This window comes from Balaenoptera acutorostrata, chromosome 4 (genome assembly GCF_949987535.1).
Source record: "Balaenoptera acutorostrata chromosome 4, mBalAcu1.1, whole genome shotgun sequence".
NCBI lineage: Eukaryota > Metazoa > Chordata > Mammalia > Artiodactyla > Balaenopteridae > Balaenoptera > Balaenoptera acutorostrata.
Window position 1 is genome coordinate 23994940 of NC_080067.1, and position 18918 is coordinate 24013857.

Below are 18918 nucleotides of genomic sequence, written 5' to 3' on the forward strand. Positions count from 1 at the left end.
GGGGACGGGGGAGATGTGTGGGTCTGCAAGGAGAGGCAGAAGGGAAGCTGCAGGCATAGGGCAGGGGAGGCGGGGTGGAGTAGGAAGGGCCAGGTTTCATAAGCAGGAGCGGTCCCCTGTAGGTTACTGTCGCCCTTTAGACGCCAGCGCCTGTGTCCGTCAGACACACGCAAGCACGCACACCAGCACGCCGGAGTACCCAAGAGCCGGAGGGCGTACACTCCAGACAGGCCACATTCACACAGATTCGCAGAGATTTGGGGTCAACTCGCTGCACGCTGGAAATAAGGTAAGGTTGGATGGAACTGAATCACAGGCATGGTGAATTAGAAAGAGCCTGTTCGGGGCTTCCCTGGTGGCACAGTGGTTAAGAATCCGCCTGCCAGTGCAGGGGACACGGGTTCGAGCCCTGGCCCAGGAAGGTCCCACATGCCGCGGAGCAACTAAGCCCGTGTGCCACAACTACTGAGCCTGTGCTCTGGAGCCCGCGTGCCACAACTACTGAGCCCACGCACCTAGAGACCGTGCTCCGCAACAAGCGAAGCCACTGCAATGAGCAGCCCACGGCACCGCAACGAAGAGTAGCCCCCGCTCGCAGCAACTAGAGAAAGCCCGCGCACAACAACGGAGACCCAACGCAGCCAAAAATAAATAAATAAATAAATCTTTAAAAAAAAAAAAAAAATAGAAAGAGCCTGTTCGGGAACCCTGCCTGCTCCATCCTTCACTGCCCCCAAGATCCTCCCTCCCCGCTCCCACCTCATGTCTCCACCGTCCTACAGAGAAGAGCAGGCCAGGCAAGAAACCCTGCCAGCTGCATGGAACGCCTTCAGCACAAACCTGGGCTGGAGCCCTGTCTGTCCCAGAAACAAACGTCTTCTCACCCTCCCCCACCCAGCCAGAGAGCCTGACGCTACAGGTCCCTGAGCTGCTGCCACCAGCCTCGTCCTATACATTGACTGGTGGGGGACAAGAGACAGGAGAGGCCAAGAAGATAGCCACGATCGTTACAAACCACCCCGTACAGACTTACCCTCCACCTTCCTGAGAGACATGGTCTGGATCTGCAAAGATGTGGAACAGAGCAGGTTACAGCCAGCAGGGGACTCTGCTGTGAGCGGTGGCTCTGCCTAGTTCTGTGAAGAAGGGACGGCCAGTGTTCCCATGCCAACCGCTGGGAACTGGAGGGAGCTCAGAGTACTCTGCCCCAGCCCCGCAATGGCACCAAGGGTGAACAGCAGCAGCCAAGATAGCGCCATGCTCCACTTTCCCTTGGTGAGGAGGCAAGAATGCCCCTCTTCAGAGAGGGACTGTGGTTTGAAGGGCAGGAGCCCCATGCAAGCAGAGGGGGGGCAGGCACACAGGCAGTACTGTCGGTATAATTGGTGGAAATCAGCCAGGGCAAGGGAGGCTCCCCTCCTGCGACGTGGGCATCTGAGCTGAGTGCCCCCTGGGAGGGAGGAGGCATGATGTGGACAGTCACCAACTCTCTGCTCAACCCCTCTTTTCCAGGAAGCGCTTCTTCTTCCTCCTACCACATAGTTGCAGACAGGACAGCCCCTTGTGGCAACGAGTCCCCCACACCACAGCCAGGTTTGGGCAGAGAATTCTGGACTGGTAACATGGGAATTCAAGAGCTCTTGCCAGCCAACTGGTTTGAGTTTTGGTTGTCACTGTTTATTTGTTTGCTTGTTTGTTTGCTTGCCATGTAGGGCAGACATGGAGTGGAAGCTGACCTTCAGAGTAAAAGAAAAAATCGAAGCAGATACAGAGAAAGGAACAGAGACACACAGCAGAGGAAAACTCCTGACTACACTCATGTCTCTGGTCCCAGTTTACTCCTAGACTTGGCTGCACCCCTGCCTCGAGCTCTCTGAGACACCCTGTCTACCCTTATGACAAATCCCCTCTTCTGCTTAGGTTTGAGTTGTTTTTCATTACCTACTGATGAATGACTCATACAACGTCCATTTCTAACTATTCCTCCTTTGCTTACCTCTACCCTAGAAAGTATAAAGCTAATTATTCTCTTTCTAACCTTCCTTGCAACTATAGTTGCCCATATAACACAGCTTTGAACAGTAAAATATAAGTAGAAGTCTTGGGAAAGAGCCTTTTCATCAACTGCTTCCATTGGATATGACTGTGATGGTTGGGGCTATGGCAGCCATCTTGCAACTATGAGAGTCAAGCATGAGAACAAAAGTCAATATGCTGAAGATGGTAATTAAAAAAAAGAAAAAAAGAAAAAAAAACAGAGTCTGGGTTTCCAATGGCATAATCTTGCAGCTAAACCAAGGCCATCAACTGTCACCTCTTTTGGTGTTACAATAAAAATAAACCTCTGTTAACCTATTCTGCTATGTTTAGCCTGTGGGTTCCTAACTGAAACATCTGCAAACAAGGGTTCTGGGTAACATAAGGAGGAAACCTCCAGACTGGACCTGAGGCAGCCACAGCTGTGAAGAGTTAAGTGTGTTGGGGGAGAAACAGTAAAAAGAAAAGCAGCAGGGCCATGGGTTAATAAGATATGTTGACGGTGAAGTATAGCTAGCTGGGAGAACAGAAAGGCACAAATAGCAAGAGGTACAGAACAGTGGATTAGACAGTGACAGTGGGTGCTCAGCCCAGGGAAGCTGTGTGGAGGGTGGTATCAGACCCATGGCAAAGGACCTGAGGCCACAAGAGGGCCCAGCTGGGGATAGATACACGTCTCCACCGACCTGGGGCTCAGAAGGGGGAGCTGAGCCCAGACTGGGCAGAGAGTGATCTGCATTAGATGAAGAGTCACAGGGGCCAGTTCTAGGACAGGGTGCTTAGTGAGTGACGCCTTTTCATCACACTAGCTTATCTGACAGCTTCATCAGAGGCAGTCAATTTATGAAAAAGGAATTAGTTAAGAAATGATGCCTGAGAACACAGTGAAAGGGGCACACGCTTTGCATTCCACCTGCCTGGCGAGGGTTGAATCTCACCCCTGTCATTTATAACGTGCCCCGTGTGGACTCGAGTGAGGCGCTTAACTTCTCCTGCCTGTTTCATCATCTGTCAAATGAAGATGGGGAGAAGGTAATGTCTACCTTGAAGGGCAGCAGTGAGGCTTACACGGAGGAATAAGCAAAGTATCAACCAGGTGCTGCCCTCACACGGTCTCTGGTGGTACCGTGAACCCACTAACCCCGGACAGCAGGCACGTCCTCAGCATCCTCATCACTGTCTGCCCCTCAAATCTGAGGACTCTTCTCTCTCCTCAAAGAGTCTGACTAACGAGACTAGTGCCGGTAAGTCCAGAAGAATCTAAGGAAATCCTCGCAGGGAAGAGGCCTAGGGCTCCAGGTCCTGGCTGGGAGGAGGGACACACCTACCATCTCCTCCTGGGAGGCGATGAGCCTGGTTTGCTCCTGGAGCTGGGCGCGAAGGGCAGTGATCTGGCGCTGGGCCTGGATCGCTGCTTTCCTCTGATCCTGAGACAGGGAGGCCTGGAGCCTCTCGTTCTGCTCCTGCAGCTGGTGGCACAGGAAGGTCGGTCAGTCACATGTCTGCAGGGACCTCTGAGTGCCCAGCGCCTGCAGGGCCTGCACCTGTAGGCAAACGCTGGTCGGGGTTTCACCTGAAGCAGGTGGAGTGTCTCCAGACCTGGGAAGGTGGCTTTCTAACAAGACTGACTTCCTTCCCATTTGAGAACATTTCAAGTGGTGCCTGAGGAGAAGTGAGAATTGAATGCAGGTCCCTAAGGTCAGGGCCAAAGGCTCCCTGTCAGGTGTTCCACCCACTGAAGGACAGTCAGGTAAGTTGAGGTCATTCGAAAATCATCAAATGGATGTTTTTAGGTGAAGACAAAAGGTGAAGGAAATGCGGTCTAAGAGCAGAGAGAAAATGACACTATTTATTTTTAAATAAAACCTCTGATGTAAAAGCAGAGGGAAAATGACACTATTTGTTTATCTTTGCATAAAGAACCTCTAGAAGAATACAAGAAAGCAATAAAAGTGGTCACCTGTGGGGTGGGTGTCGGGGACAGGTAGATGGAAACGGAGCAGAAGTAAGACTTTACTCCATGTACCTTAATAAAGTTCTTCTGCTTTTGGAACAAACTTGAATGCATTTCCCATTTTTAAATGTTTCAAATAAGATAAACCCATCAGATGGGAATTACTGGAACGGGGGGAATCCATCCTGCGCCAGACTCAGATCTAAGCACCTTCACCTTCTGAGCTTTCTGCAGCAGAACCTGGGGCTCCTGTTAACCGGCTTCCTCCTCAACTTGCCTCCTTGTCAGGGACATTTTTAGAGAAGCTGTTTTCTCTGCCCTGAGGCCTGTTGCTCTCTGCCCACTGGTCTCAGTGTCTGAACCCTTCCATTTGAGCTGCCCGTGAACTATCACTGAGGTCCACAGCCACCAGGGTCTCTCCTGGTTGGAGTTTCAAAGGAGGGCCCAAACACAGAATGACCAGGCAGCTCTCTGAGTTTTACAGCACAACCCTCCTTGGAGCACCTTACGGGGTCACTGCAGAGGAAACCACAGAGAAAGGATGTGTTGGATTCAGAAGAGAAGGCCTGGAGGCCCCTGCTCCCTGCCAGGGAAGCTGCTGTCTGGGCGGCCGACCCCTCTGTGTATTGATGGGGGTCAGCAGCCAGGAACAGTATCAGCAGAAAATTATTATCTGCCAACCAGTTCAAGGTGGGGGCTGAAGGATGGGGAGCTGAAGGATGAGAGGAGGTTGTGGGAAACCAAGCTCCCCAAAACGGTCCAGTGAGACCTACCTCTCTCTTCTGAGCTGCATGCTCTTCCTGCAATGCCTTCATTTTTCTCTTCCATTCTGTTTTCTGAAAAAGATTAAATGCTTATCAAGTGGTCCCCTCTAGATATTAAAATATACTATAAAGCTACACGAGTAGTAGAAAAACCAGACAAAGATGGGGAAAAAATGGAATCTTAGTCTGGGAGAAGATGGATTATTGACAAATCGTGTTCAAGCAAGTAGTTAACTGCCTGAAAAAAGTATGAACTTGGATCCTTATTTCATATCTTAAACGAAAATAAATTCTAGGTGGTCAAAGATTTCAACTTAAAACATGTAAGTGACGTCAGCAAGATGATGGACCAGGAGGTCCCAGCTCTCAAAACACCCACAGATGAGACCTTTTTATGGGAGCCTGGGAATCCAGCTGAGAGGTCCCAGCACCTCGGTGAAGCAAAAAAACCCAAGAATAGACACACTGAAGAGGGGAAGAAGAACAGTTTTCACCTCACCCGTGTCACCCCTCACCCAAGGCGGCACAGCTCAGTGCCAAGAGAGACCCCCTCAGCCCACAGTCTCTCCCATGGGGACAGTGAGAGCAAGTGAGCACCCAACTGCCCCAGCCTTGAAGGATGCTGCCGAGGACGCCCACTTCTGCCTCACCCCACCCAGAACTGAGGGAATCAGCACAGCTGACTCGGCTTTCGGTCCTGGCATACGGATCTCAACACCAGCTTTAGACCCTACTGGCTAGCTTGTGGACAGCGGAAGGTGTGGAGGAGGAAAAGTAAAAGTGTAGACTATTTGTATGCAATCAAAGTTAAGTTGTTTTTGGCTTAAAACAGAGTGCTGTAATTATAAGATGTTTTATATAATCTAATACTAATCACAAAGAAAAAACCTGTAGCAGATATACAAAAGATAAAGAGAAAGGAATCAAAGCATACCATGACAAAAAAATCATCAACTCACAAATGAAGACAGCAAGAGAAAAAGAAAGGGACAAAGTAACTACAGAACAGTCTGAAAACCATTAACAAAATGGCAATAGAAAATCCTTACCTATCAGTAATTACTTTAAATTTAAATGGATTAAATTCTCCAACCAAAAGATCAAAAGTGGCTAAATGGATTTTTAAAAAAAGATCCAACTATATGCTGCGTAAAAGAAACTCAGGTTAGCTTTAAGGACACACATAGGCTGAAACTGAAGGGATGAGAAAAGACATTTCATGCAAATGGTAAACAAAAGAGAACAGGGTACCTATACTTATATCAGACAAAATAACTTTAAGTCAAAAACTGTTACTAGAGACAAAGAAGGTCACTACATATTGATAAAGGGATCAATTCATCAAGAGGATATAATGACTGTAAATATACAGTCAGCCTTCCATATCCATAGGTTCCACATCTGTGTATTCCACATCCATGGATTTAACCAACCATGGATTGAAAATATTTGGAAAAAAGTTCCAGAAAGTTCCAAAAAGCAAAACTTGAATTTGCCTCTTGCTGGCAACTATTTACATAGCATTTACATTGTATTACAATATTTACAACTAGTTACATAGAATTAACATTGTATTAGGTATTATAAGTAATTAGAAGTAATCTATAGATGATGAAGAGTATATGGGAGGATGTGCAAAACATAAGGGACTTGAGTATCTGAGAATTTTGGTATCCATAGCAGGTCTGGAACCAATCTCCTAAGAATGGATACTGAGGGACGACTATATACTCACTCAACATAGGAGCACCTAAATATATAAAGCAAATACTAACAGAACTGAAGGGAGAAATAGACAGTAATACAATAATAGTAGGGGATTTCAATACTCCACTTTCAACAATGGATATATCATCCAGACAGAAAATCAATAAGTAAACAATGGACTTGAACAGCACTATAGACCAAGTGTACTGAACAGACATACATAGAACATCCCGTCCAAGTAGCAGAGTACACATTCTCCTCAAATGCCCAAAGAACATTCCCAGGACAGATCACACATTAGCCCACAAAACAAGTCTTGCCAATTTAAGCTTGAAATCATATCAAGTTAATCTTTTCCAACCACAATGCTATGAAACTAGAAATCAATAATAGGAGAGAAACAGGATAATTTACAAATGTGTAGATATTAAACAACACATTCCTGAACAAAGAAGAAATCAAAAGAGAAACAAAAAAATAACTTGTGACAAACAAAAATGGAAACACAACATACCAAAACTTCTGGGATGCAGCAAAAGCAGTTCTACAAGGGAAGTTTACTGTCATAAAATTTTACATTAAGAAAAAGGAAAGATCTCAAATAAATAACCTAACTTTATACCCCAAGGACCTAGAAAAAGAAGAATAAACTAAACCCAAAGTTAGCAAAAGGCAGGAAGTAATAAAGAGTAGATCAGACATAAATGAAATAGAGAATAGAAAAACAATAGACACGATCAACAAAAGTAAGAGTTAGTTTTTGAAAAGATAAACAAAATTGACAAATCCTTGGCTAGATTAAGAAAAAAAGAGAGGTCTCAAACATATAGAATCAGAAATAGAAGAGGAGACACTACAACTGTTATCACAGAAATGCAAAGGATTACAAGAGATGTCTATAAACAGTTACACACCAATAAATTGGATAACCTAGAAAAAACAGACAAGTTCCTAGAAACATACAACCAACCAAGACTGAATCATAAAAAAATAGAAAATCTGAACAGACCAATAATGACTAGGGAGATTGAATCTGTGGTCAAAAATCTCCCAACAAAGAAAATCCCAGAACTGGATGGCTTCACTGGTGAATTCTACCAAATGTTTAAAGAATTAATGCAAATTCTTCTCAAATTCTTCCCAAAAATTGAAGAGGAAGAAACTTCCAAACACATTTTATGAGGCCAGTATTACCCTTGTCAAATGCCAGAGAAGGACACTACAAGAAAAAAAATTATAGGCCAATATCCTTAATGAACACAGACGCAAAAATACTCAACAAAATACAAGCACATTAAAAGGATCATACAACATGATCAAGTAGGATTCATCCCCAGGATACAAGAATGGTTCAACATACACAAATCAATATATGTGATACACTACATTAACAAAATAAAGGATAAAATTATATGATCATTTCAATAGATATAGAAAAATCATTTGACAAAATTCAATATCCTTTTATGATAAAAAAAAAAACTCTCATCAAAGTGTGTATAGAAGGAATATACCTCAACATAATAAAGGCCATATATATGACAAGCCCAGAGGTAGCATCATACTCAATAGTGAAAAGCTGAACACTTTTCCTCCAAGATCAGGAACAAGACAAGAATGTTCACTCTCACCATTCTTATTCAACATGGTACTGGAAGTCCTAGCCAGAGCACTGAGACAAGAAAAAGAAATAAAAGGCATCCAAATTGGAAAGGAAGAGGTAAAATTATCTGTTTGCAGATGAGATGACCGATGACCTTACAAATGGAAAATCCTAAAGACTCCACCAAAAAAAAAAACTGTTAGGATAAACAAATTTGGTAAAGTTGCAGGATACAAAATCAGCATGCAAAAATCAGTTGTATTTCTCTACACTAAAAACAAACGATCCAAAAAAGAAATTAAGAAAACTATCCCATTTACAATAGCATCAAAATCAATTAAATATAGGAATAAATTTATCCAAGGAGGTGAAAGAGCTATACAGTGAAAACTATAAAACGTCAATGAAATAAATTGTAGAAGACAAATAAATGAAAAGATATCCCATGCTCATGGATTGGAAGAATATTGTTAAAATACCCATACTACCCAAAACAATTTACATATTCAAAGCAATCCGTATCAAAATTTTAATGTCATTTTTCACAGAAATAGAAAAAAAATCCTAAAATTCATGTGGAACCACAAAAGACCCCAAATAGCCAAACCAATCTTGAGCAAGAAGACAAACTAGAGGCATCACTTCCTGATTTCAAATTATATTACAAAGCTACAGTAATTAAAACAGTATGGTACTGGCATAAAAACAGACACACAGACCAATGGAACAGAATACGAAATCCAAAATTAAACCCACATATGTATGGTCAACAAATCTTCAACAAGGGCACCTAGAATACAAAATAGGAAAATAATAGTCTCTTCAGTAAATGGTGTTGGGGAAAATGGATATCCACCTGCAAAAGAATGAAATTGGACCAATATCTTACACCATACACAAAAGCCAACTCAAAATGGATTAAAGACTTAAATGTAAGACCTGAAACCCTAAAACTCCGAGAAGAAAACAGGGACATTGATCTTGTCAACGATTTTTGGAGGTGATACCAAAAGCACAGGCAACAAAAGCAAAAATAAACAAATGGGACTACATCAAACTAAAGTTTCTTTACAGCAAAGGAAACCATCAACTGATGAAAAGATGACCTATGAAATGGGAGAAAATATTTGCAAACCATGTATCTCATAAGGAGTTAATATCCAAAATACAAGGACCTCATATAACTCAATAGCAAAAACCAATCCAATTAAAAATGGACAAAGGACTTGAATAGACATTTCTCGAAAGGAAACCTACAAATAGTCAACAGGTATATGAAAATGTGCTCAACATCATTATTCAGCAGAAAAATGCAAATCAAACCACAATGAGATTATCACCTCATACCTGTCAGAATGGCTATTATTTTTAAAAGTAACAAAAGATAACAAGTGTTGGCAAGGATGTGGAGAGAAGGAAACATTTTACACTGTTGGTGGGAATGTAAATTGGTATAGTCATTATGGATAAACAGTATGGAGGCTTCTCAAAAAAATTAAAAAACAAGAGAGTTACTCATTTTCCCAGGGGAATCTCCCATGTATCCATGAGGTATACATGTTAATAAACTTGTTTGTTTTCCTCTTATTAAAAAAATTAAAAACAGAAGTACCATATAATCCAGTAATCCCACTTCTTGATTTTGATTCAAAGGAATTGAAACCAGGATCTCAAAGAAATACTCACACTCCCATGTTCATTGCAGCATTACTCACAATAGCCAAAATATGGCTACACTTACCCCCAAATTCAATGAGTTATATACATTAAATATGCACAGCTTTTTACATGTGAATCGTACCTCAATAAAGTGACATGTATGAATGAATGAACGGATGAATGAATGAGCAAACAAACTAACAAAAAGAAAACACAGGAATATTTTCTTTTTCTCTTTTTGGCCACACTGCGCAGCTTGTGGGATCTTAGTTGCCTGACTAGGGATCGAACCCGGCACCCTGCCAGTGGAAGCATGGAGTCCTAATCACTGTACAGCCAGGGAATTCCCATGATTATTTTCTTTTTAAATCTCAGAGTGGCCATAAACAAAAGACTGATAATCTGATCATTTTGACCACATAAACATTATTAATTTTGTATGGTCAAGACCATGATAAACAAAGTTTAGGATGACTAGGAAACAGGGGAAAATAGCCACAACAACAGCAACAAAGGGTTGGTTAATTTCCATACGTTATACAAACTCAAAAATTGGTAAGGAAATCAACAGAAAAAATAGGCAAAGGATGTGAAAGAGTTCATAGAAAAAGAACGGCTTTTTTAAATGTGAAACTTGAAACATCAAGCAGTGGAAACGCTTTACCTCTGCTAGTTAAATGTTAAGCTCTTTCTTAACAGTCTTGGAGAGCAGAAGCAGGATAACATGATTGAACGACTGTGCCAACTGCCCTTCCTTGCCATGGAACTATCAGTGATACAGACCATATGTAACTGGACTGATGTAAGGTTCATCCAGTGGAGGCCAGGCCACCCCCTCCCAGCCCATGAGAGCAGATTGTGCATAAGTCTTCCCAGTTCCATATCCAGTGACCTCACATTAGCAGCATGAAATCAGCCATGGTGGGAATATTTACACCACAGAAAATGGCAAATGCTACAAATCAAAGCTTTTTTAGTTCCAGACAACCGGTTGTTAAGTATTTAACATCACACCATTAGACCCATGCCAAATATCTTCAAAGCCAGAAGACTGTCACACTTTCTAAGAATTGTTTTCAACTGGGTTGGAATCAAAATGAGGGCAAGGGCGTCCAGTAAGATACACGGCTGAATGTATTTTGAAAAAAATCCCAGGCAAATCTGACATTGCACACATGTATGTCACCAGCCGCACCTGAGAACCCTAAGAACCCTACTTTATGCTTTCATGAATTGGCAGAAGGTCTGAAAATATAGAACTTTGATGTCTTTCAACTTCCCTAAAACCATAGAGCAAAACCGACAAACTCTGTTGGAAGACAGCACGGTTCTCGCCTGGCTCTGGGAAGAAAGGCACGGGGCCTCGGCTCACCTGAATCTCCATCTTCTCCTTCAGGTCCCGGAGCTCCTGAGCCTGCCTGAGTCGTTCCTCGGGCTCCTCATCCTGCAGGGACCCGAGGTTGGACTTCAACACCTTGTGGGACTGCAGTGCCTGCAGTTTCTGAAAAGACCAGGGTGCAGTTTCATTCAGATGAAGAGCTAATCATGATGTTGTCTTTTATACCCGGAGCGGTGTCAGAAGGGCACACCTAACCCCAACCACAAAGCCCCAACCTGAACTCACTAGGTATCTGCATGCCTGCAAACATTCACACAAGTGCACACTCCCCTTCACTAGTGTTCTCCTGAGAGCTCAGCCCTTGCGCAGGAGAAGCAAATTCCCATGGAAGAACAGAATTTAAGACTGTCATTTCCATTGCGCTGAAATTCTGCTGTGCTTCAAACCCGGAACTTGCCTGACAGCTTTCCCATTTCTTCCTCAGTCTCGAATAGGCTGAAGAGAATCAGACTATCTGAGCCTGGAGGAGGGTCTCAGGCACTCCAGACCACTCCTTGAGGACTCCTGCCCCTCTTCCCACAAAGAAAAATCCTGGCTGTCACCAAGAAGGCCTGGCTTTTCACAGCTTGGAGTCATGTCACCAATGCCTAGTGCTTCCCAAGCTAATAGTGTATGGTGTGAAGGAAAAGGCATGGAAAAGCGGATCAAAGACAAGGTGCCTTTCCACCCCCCATGGTTATATTTTTAAATATATCACTACTGCAGTGACAAAAGCAATTATCTCCATCTCTATTACTATATCAAACACATAAGCCCTATTAAAGCTTTAGAGAACAGTTAAGTCCCTGAGTTTAACGTCTCACTCTTGCTAATCTTTAACTCTTCTCGATTCCTGCTAAAGCAATATTGGGTCCAAGTGTTAACCATTTCTAAACCCCTTGAATATTTTTGCAGAGTCAAATGCTTTATCAGATGTATGCACAACTTTCGGCCCCTGATGTGTCACTTCTGTCTTCACACTGCTGCTTATGACACACCAGAGAGCTGGCTTTCTTGACATCACAAACCTTCATGGTGTTTTCCTTTCAACTGGGGTAAAGTGGACTTACAGTGTTTTTCACAATCACTCTAAATGGAATCTTATCTGTTTCCCCATCTCCCAGAATTTTAAAAAAATAAATCAACAAGATAATTATCCAACTACACTGAGAATTTCGTATCCAGTTTGGTTCCTATACTTTAATAAAAGTGAAATAATAAAATGTCAGGTGAGAGGAGATGGGGGGGGAGACACACAAACACAAAAATACAACAGAAGCCATCTTATAGGGGAAAGGCAAAAAAAAAAAAAATGGATGTTCCAGTTTAGGACAGTGTGATCCAAGTTAAAAGGAAACCATGGATGGTAGTAAGAATTATGTCCTCATTTACCACAACCCAGAATTTCCTAACCAAAAGTAACCTTTTGATTTTTGAAGACACGGTTTATGAAGAACAACTCCAAATTCAAATCAATACCTAGGTATCTAACGTGTCTAGTCAGCGAGCACCATGTCAGGGGAAGCATGGGAGTCAGGGAGGTTCAGATGAGCTCAGAGAGGATGGGTGTGGAGCTGGGGGTTAGGAGTGTGGCGTCCACATGGTGGAGCAGCATCTCATCCTCCACAGATCAGCCCTGTCCACCCTGGGGGAACATTTAGGGATGGGAGGACCTGGGTCACTATCGATACACACACACACACGCAGAGCTCTCACTGCACTCCCACCGCCCTCCATCCTCGGCTTTCCGTCTCAGATTGAGACCACCAAGGCTCCACGCATATCCTACGACAATCCCCTTCCAGAAAAGTTGTCTAGGTGTTTCTTTAGGCAAAACACGCAATGATCATGAGAAACACTATTACACAATTCATTTTCAAATCAAGAAAAGATTCTCCTTGATGTGCAGAGGACCAATAAGAGCTAAATATATCCTGAAAATACTTCTCCTCAAACATTGTCCCTGATACAGTTTTAGTTATACAGGTTTATATGGGAAGATACAGTCCATGGATAACTTCAATAAGGTTTTCTTGAATAAACTTAATAATATATCCAGTAGAAGAGCAGGGGCTTTGAAGTTTAAGGAGCTGGGTTCAAATCCCAGCTCTACCTCTTAACAGCTGTGTGACCTTAGGCAAGTTATGTGACCTCAGTGTCTTCATCTGTAAAGGAGGAATGATAATAGCTTTTTTAAAAAAAAAAAAAGAACTTTATTATTATTTTTTTTAACTTTTTGGCCACACTGTGCAGCACGTGGGATCTTCATTCCCTGACCAGGGATCCCTGCGGTGAAAGTGCGGAGCCCTAACCACTGGACTGCCAGGGAATTCCCTAAAAAAAGAACTTTCAAAAAGAAATTAATAAACTAATGACACACCTACGTTTAGAATGTTATAGTTGTTTGGTTGTTATGAGGATTAAAAGTTAGTGTATATAAAGTACTCTGCACAGGGGCTAGAAAAGTTTCAGTAAATGTTAGCTATTATGTGTGACCTCCACAGACCCCAACAGAGAGCCTGGCCTGTAGCCAGGGCTCAGCAAGTACTTGTTAGAAGAAAAATGCATTCATTTACATTTTGCCTCATTTCTTGTGCAGTGATGAAAGCCCTTTGCGAAAATAAGGATAATATCTCAGGAGCTCTTGCTATATGCCAGATAATGTTAAGTGCTATCTATGTGTTAATTTAACCCTTTCAGAAACCTATCCTACAGAAAAGAAACTGAGGCACAGGAAAGTTAGGTAACTCGCCTAAGATCACACAGCCGGTATGTGATGGATCAGGGATTCAATCCTGGGCACTGGCCTCTAGTATTTGGCCTCACAGTGTATTACCCACCCCCAATGGCAGATGACAGAGAACTAGTACACACAAAGAAATGAATTTTGAGAACACATAAGCAAGTTTTCAACTAAAGAACTCTGAGAAGCCTTTTAGGTTGGGTACCTCTTCTAGCGTAGAGTTCTGGTTGGCAACACTTTTAAATTCATCCCAAAATAATTTTTTGAGCTTGTCTATTTCCCCGTAGAGCTTGGCCTGCTCTTTTTCTTTCCATTCATCAAATTCTTTCTTAGCTTCTGCTTCCCTCTGGCGAGTGATCTCTGCTTCCTACAAAGAAAAGCAAGAACGAGAGAATCATTAATTCCACATTATGACAAATATTTACCGAGAAACTGCTAGGGCTCCTCGTCCGTGCAAGCCACTATGGAGACCCAAAGAACATTCATCCCCCAGTCCCCACTGTTGGGACCAGGAGTGGGATTAGTCTTATCTGAACCGTAAAGGCCCTTGAGGATGGGGATCATGTCTTTTCTCTCTTTATATTCCTCACAATGCCTGGCATAGTTGGTGCTCAGTAAATGCATGCTGAGGGAAGGAGTGATGAATAAATAAATGCCGGAAGGAGTGAGGCAAGTTTATGCATTTTCGTTCTACAAATATTTACTGAGTACCTCCTCTGGGCTGCCTTTGGGAGCTTATCCAGTCTTTGTCCTCAAAAAGCTAACAGTATATTGTAAGAAGTGAAAATTCAGGTTCAAATGCTCTCAGAGGGTGCTAATGCAAGAAGCTGCAGCTCTCTTTTGGCCATACAGGTCTGACCAAGCAATTGAATTTTCCTTGCCAAACTACCTAAAATCATTTAGCACATCCAGGAAGATGCCATCCTAGCTCTGACTCCCGCTCTATGAAAGAGCCAGAATTTTGGCCCTGTGGGATGCGAGTGCATCATGGGTCTCTCGGCTAGTCCGTGACCAAGCCCCCTGCCATTTCCTCTCCACGCCCACCTGAAGCTGCCGCTGCCTCTCCGCCGCCCTCTGCGCTTCCAGCTCCCCTTGGGTCCACTTCAGCTTGGCCCACAGCTCTTCCAACACCTCCTCCACTGGCTGCTCCTGCTTCTTCTGCTTTCCTGTGGGGTCCACTCAAAGAGAGGGTGACGGCGTAAGTCAAAGTCAGTGGAATGTATACCGTCACACCTCAGTCTGAGTTCAGCTTTGCCACTTACATTGTACACTGACTTTGGGCAAATGACAGAACCTCCCTGACCCTCTGTTTCTCCAAACTGGGAAATGTACATAGTAATAGCACCTAACCCAGAGAGTTATTGTGAGGATGAAATGTGATAATGCAAAGGGCTTAGCGTAGTGCCTGGCAGGACAGCTCAATCCATGTGAACTATTGTTGTCATTTAAAATAACTATTTTGACAGTACTAACACATGGCAATGTGAATGCAAAATCAGCAGAGTAACAGAAGCAGAGTACCAAATAGTGTGTACACACTGATTATTAATACAAAGAACGTATCTACATATCCTGACAGCAATCAGAGGGGAATTTAAAATAGTGATAATAATTGTAGTTTTAAGTTCACTCTTTTCAGGAATATAGTGTAGTTTAAATGTGTGGTTTTAAATTTCCAATGAAAAAAAGGCAGCATGCATTACGAAGAAACCTTGAATTACAGAAGAATATTCTAACTAAATCACATACTGATAAACTAAGAGTTAAAGGCTAATGAAAAAGACACCAATTGTACTTGAACATTTGTTACTTTTTAAAGTACATTTAGAGACTATTAGATGGTACTGTTATTGAAACTTTAAGCTTTTCTTTGAAAAGAAATATATGGCTTTTCTCAGATGGGACTTTTTAGAAACAAGCAACTTTTAGATGCAGTGTAAATTAATTTGGGTTAATTAAGTGATCTGAGGTGAGTCTGGAATGGGAGGGCTGGGTTATCTGAGAAGCCAGCTGCCTGACAATAAATTAATGAACATTAATGTAGCCAAAGTTCCCTTAAGAACATATTTTTCCTCTCCCTACAGCACTTTACATTAAGGAAATAACAAGGAATATGCACAAAGATTTATGTACAAGAATGTTATCATCATGTGAGTTATAATAGGAAAATTTTTTAGTAGCCCACATAAATTGAGAAATAATTCAATTGTGAAATATATTATGATCACCACATGATGAAATACTATTCAGCCATTAAAAATCATGTTTTCAAAGATGATTTACTGACTTTGGAAAATGTGATATATTCTTAATTGAAAATAAGCAGTGTCAAAACTGCATCCTCTATGACTGTATTTGTATAAAGAAAAATAATGACTGCGAACATACCAACATATTAACTGCAGGTGATATTGTCCACAGTTTTTATTTTCTCTTTTCTACCTTTCTGTATTTAAATTTTCTATATCAAAGGCATATTTTTTCCAATTTCTTTATTGTGATAAAATATACATAACACAAAATTTACCACCTTAGCCATTCTTAAATGTATAGTTCGGTGGTATTACAAACATTCATAATGTTGTGCAACCATCACCACCATCCACCTTCAGAATACTTTTCATCTTGTAAAACAGAAACTCTATACTCACTAAACACTAACTCCCCATTCCCCCTTCCTCTAGCCCCTGGCAACCACCATTCTACTTTCTGTTTCTATGAATTTGACTATTCTAGGTACCTCATTTAAGTAAAATCATATAGTATTTGTCCTTCTGTGACTGGCTTAGTTCACTTAGCATAATACCCTGTTGTAGCATATTGCAGAATTACCTTTCTTTTTAAGGCTGAATAGTATTTCTTTGTATCTATATACCACACTTTGCTTATCCATTCATCTGTCAATGGACATTTGGGTTCTTCTACATCTTAGCTACTATGAATAATGCTGCTATGAATATGTGTACAAATATCTCTTCAAAGATATATATCTTTATCAGAAAAAAATATTTAATAAGTGGAAAATCTGTTTTTCTTTAGCAGCCTCCAATGCAGAACCAAGAAGAACTAGATATATAATAAATGCATAGTAACTAGGTGAATTGTGCTGTTTTAAAACTCTGTTCTTTGAAAAAGAAATTAAAATAAAGGGAAAAATATTTTATTCAATGGGATTTTTATATTTAATTTATATTACATTTTATCACATTATATTTTCATATCTATATTTATTTTACGTTTTAACAGCTATTTCTTATTGAACCTCAAAAAACAGATATAAAGTATGCAAACCTCTTAATGGGAAAAACATACAGCCTTGTTACTCGTTTTAGAATTTGAAACAGTAAAATTACAGTGATTAAGTCATAATAAGCTCATGACATTAAAAGAGTCAAAGAATTGGTCTGACTGCTCATTAAGCCCAGTTAAGCTTATTCACAGTCAGCACCAGAGAACAGCAAATTCCAGAAGGCTGGGAGGTAAGGGCCCTTCAAAGTCACTCTGTCTGACTGCCCCATTCACAGTGAAGGACACAGAGGAGGAAACACTGACCATGGTCACATAACAGAAGGGGACAAAGCTAAGACTAGAACCTACCTGTCTGACTCCCAGCCCTTTTTCTCTAAACACGTGGTCCGAAACCCTCCCCGCCCCACGTGGGATCCCCCCATCCTCAACTGGATGGTGAGGTTCTGAGGGCAGCTTTGGTGGTGCACATGCCCCTCACCCGCTGAACACAAGCCCAGGCCCTTGCACAGTCCCAGGAGGGCCACCTGGACTCACCACCTTCCACCATGCCCGTATGTCTGCGCTGGATGTGGCCCCGGAGAAAGGTGGCGTTCATGAAGGTCTTGTCACACAGGTGGCACTACACAGGAGGAAGTAGTGGGAAGTGCAGGATTAGCTCACCTGAGTCAGCCAGGGATTCTCCCTCTATCAGAACTCTCATTCCTTGGGACCCCTGGGCTGCTTCACAAATGAAGAGTTTGATTTACTGAGTAAGGCAGTGACTGAACCCAAAATATATATACTATATATTTTATCCCCCCCAATATATATATATATTTTTTTTTTTTCTTTTTCTGAATTTTAAAACACTCCCAGTGCCGTGGGGAGCTAGGAACAATGATTAGTATCATCCTTAGATGATACTAAGGAATTTTTGTTGGTTTTTCAGGGCATGATGATGGTATTATGTTTATGTTTAAAAGTGGGATGGGAGTCCTTGCCTTTAGAGCTATATAGTGAAATATTTACAGATAAACTCATATGACTGATACACTTCAAAATAATACAGGGATGGGGAAATTGGGTAGAGGAACAAATGCGACAACACTGGCCATGAGTTGATAACTATTGGGCTGGAGAGTGTGCAGATGAGGGTTAGTTTTATTATCCTCTCTACTTTCGTATATGTTTGAAATTGTCCACAATAAAAAGGTTTTTTTCAAAAAACACCAATGTCCAAGTCTCACCCAGAGTTGAGAACCACTGGAGCAAAGGGTAGTAAATATAGCATCTGAAATTCCACTTCACTCTCCTCAAGCATTTCAGACAATGCCAATCTAGCATATCATTTTTTCACTGTAAAACTTCAAAATTCTTCCAACACAGCTTTGCAGGCTGCCATTGCTAGTCAATCAGAGTAAGAGGGCAGATTATTTGCTGTCTTTACACAAAGGCAAATGTGACATAAATTGCCAATCGTCCCCCAGTACCAGTTTTCCCTTTTACCTTAACAATAGAAACCTTGATTTTTAGCTGACCGTGAGGCTAATGAGAATATATGTCACCTCCTCCCTTACAACCAGGTGTGGCCATGTGACTAAATTCTGGCCAATGGCATGTAAACAGAAGTGGTATATGCAACCACTTCTGGGAGTTGTCATTAAAGAAAGAGCCATGATATTCCTCACCCTCCCTCCTCCTGCTGAATGGAATGTGCACCTGAGAGGTGGAACTCAGGCAGCCATCTTGGACCAGGAGGCAGAAGTCACACAATGAGGCTGGAGAGAAACACATCCAGAACTGGGTCCACGATTACATGCCACCCCTGGATTGTTTACCTCTAAA

At 42.0% G+C, this 18918-nt stretch overlaps 1 protein-coding gene across 10 annotated transcripts in view; it reads right to left on the minus strand.

Annotated features, from left to right (window-relative positions):
• Window positions 1-18918, minus strand: part of DZIP1L (DAZ interacting zinc finger protein 1 like) — a 46556-nt gene that overhangs the window by 13017 nt on the left and 14621 nt on the right. For 7 of the 10 annotated variants that reach the window (XM_057545695.1, XM_057545694.1, XM_007170347.2 and 4 more), the window contains 7 exons: window positions 17629-17713; window positions 14890-15023; window positions 14051-14212; window positions 11097-11225; window positions 4765-4827; window positions 3366-3506; window positions 1034-1064 (listed from right to left, as the gene is read on the minus strand). In XM_057545695.1, the coding sequence (XP_057401678.1) occupies window positions 1034-1064; window positions 3366-3506; window positions 4765-4827; window positions 11097-11225; window positions 14051-14212; window positions 14890-15023; window positions 17629-17713 (745 nt within the window). The remainder of the gene's footprint in view (window positions 1-1033; window positions 1065-3365; window positions 3507-4764; window positions 4828-11096; window positions 11226-14050; window positions 14213-14889; window positions 15024-17628; window positions 17714-18918) is intronic. The other 3 variants (XM_057545692.1, XM_057545691.1, XM_057545689.1) reach the window with 2 other exon arrangements.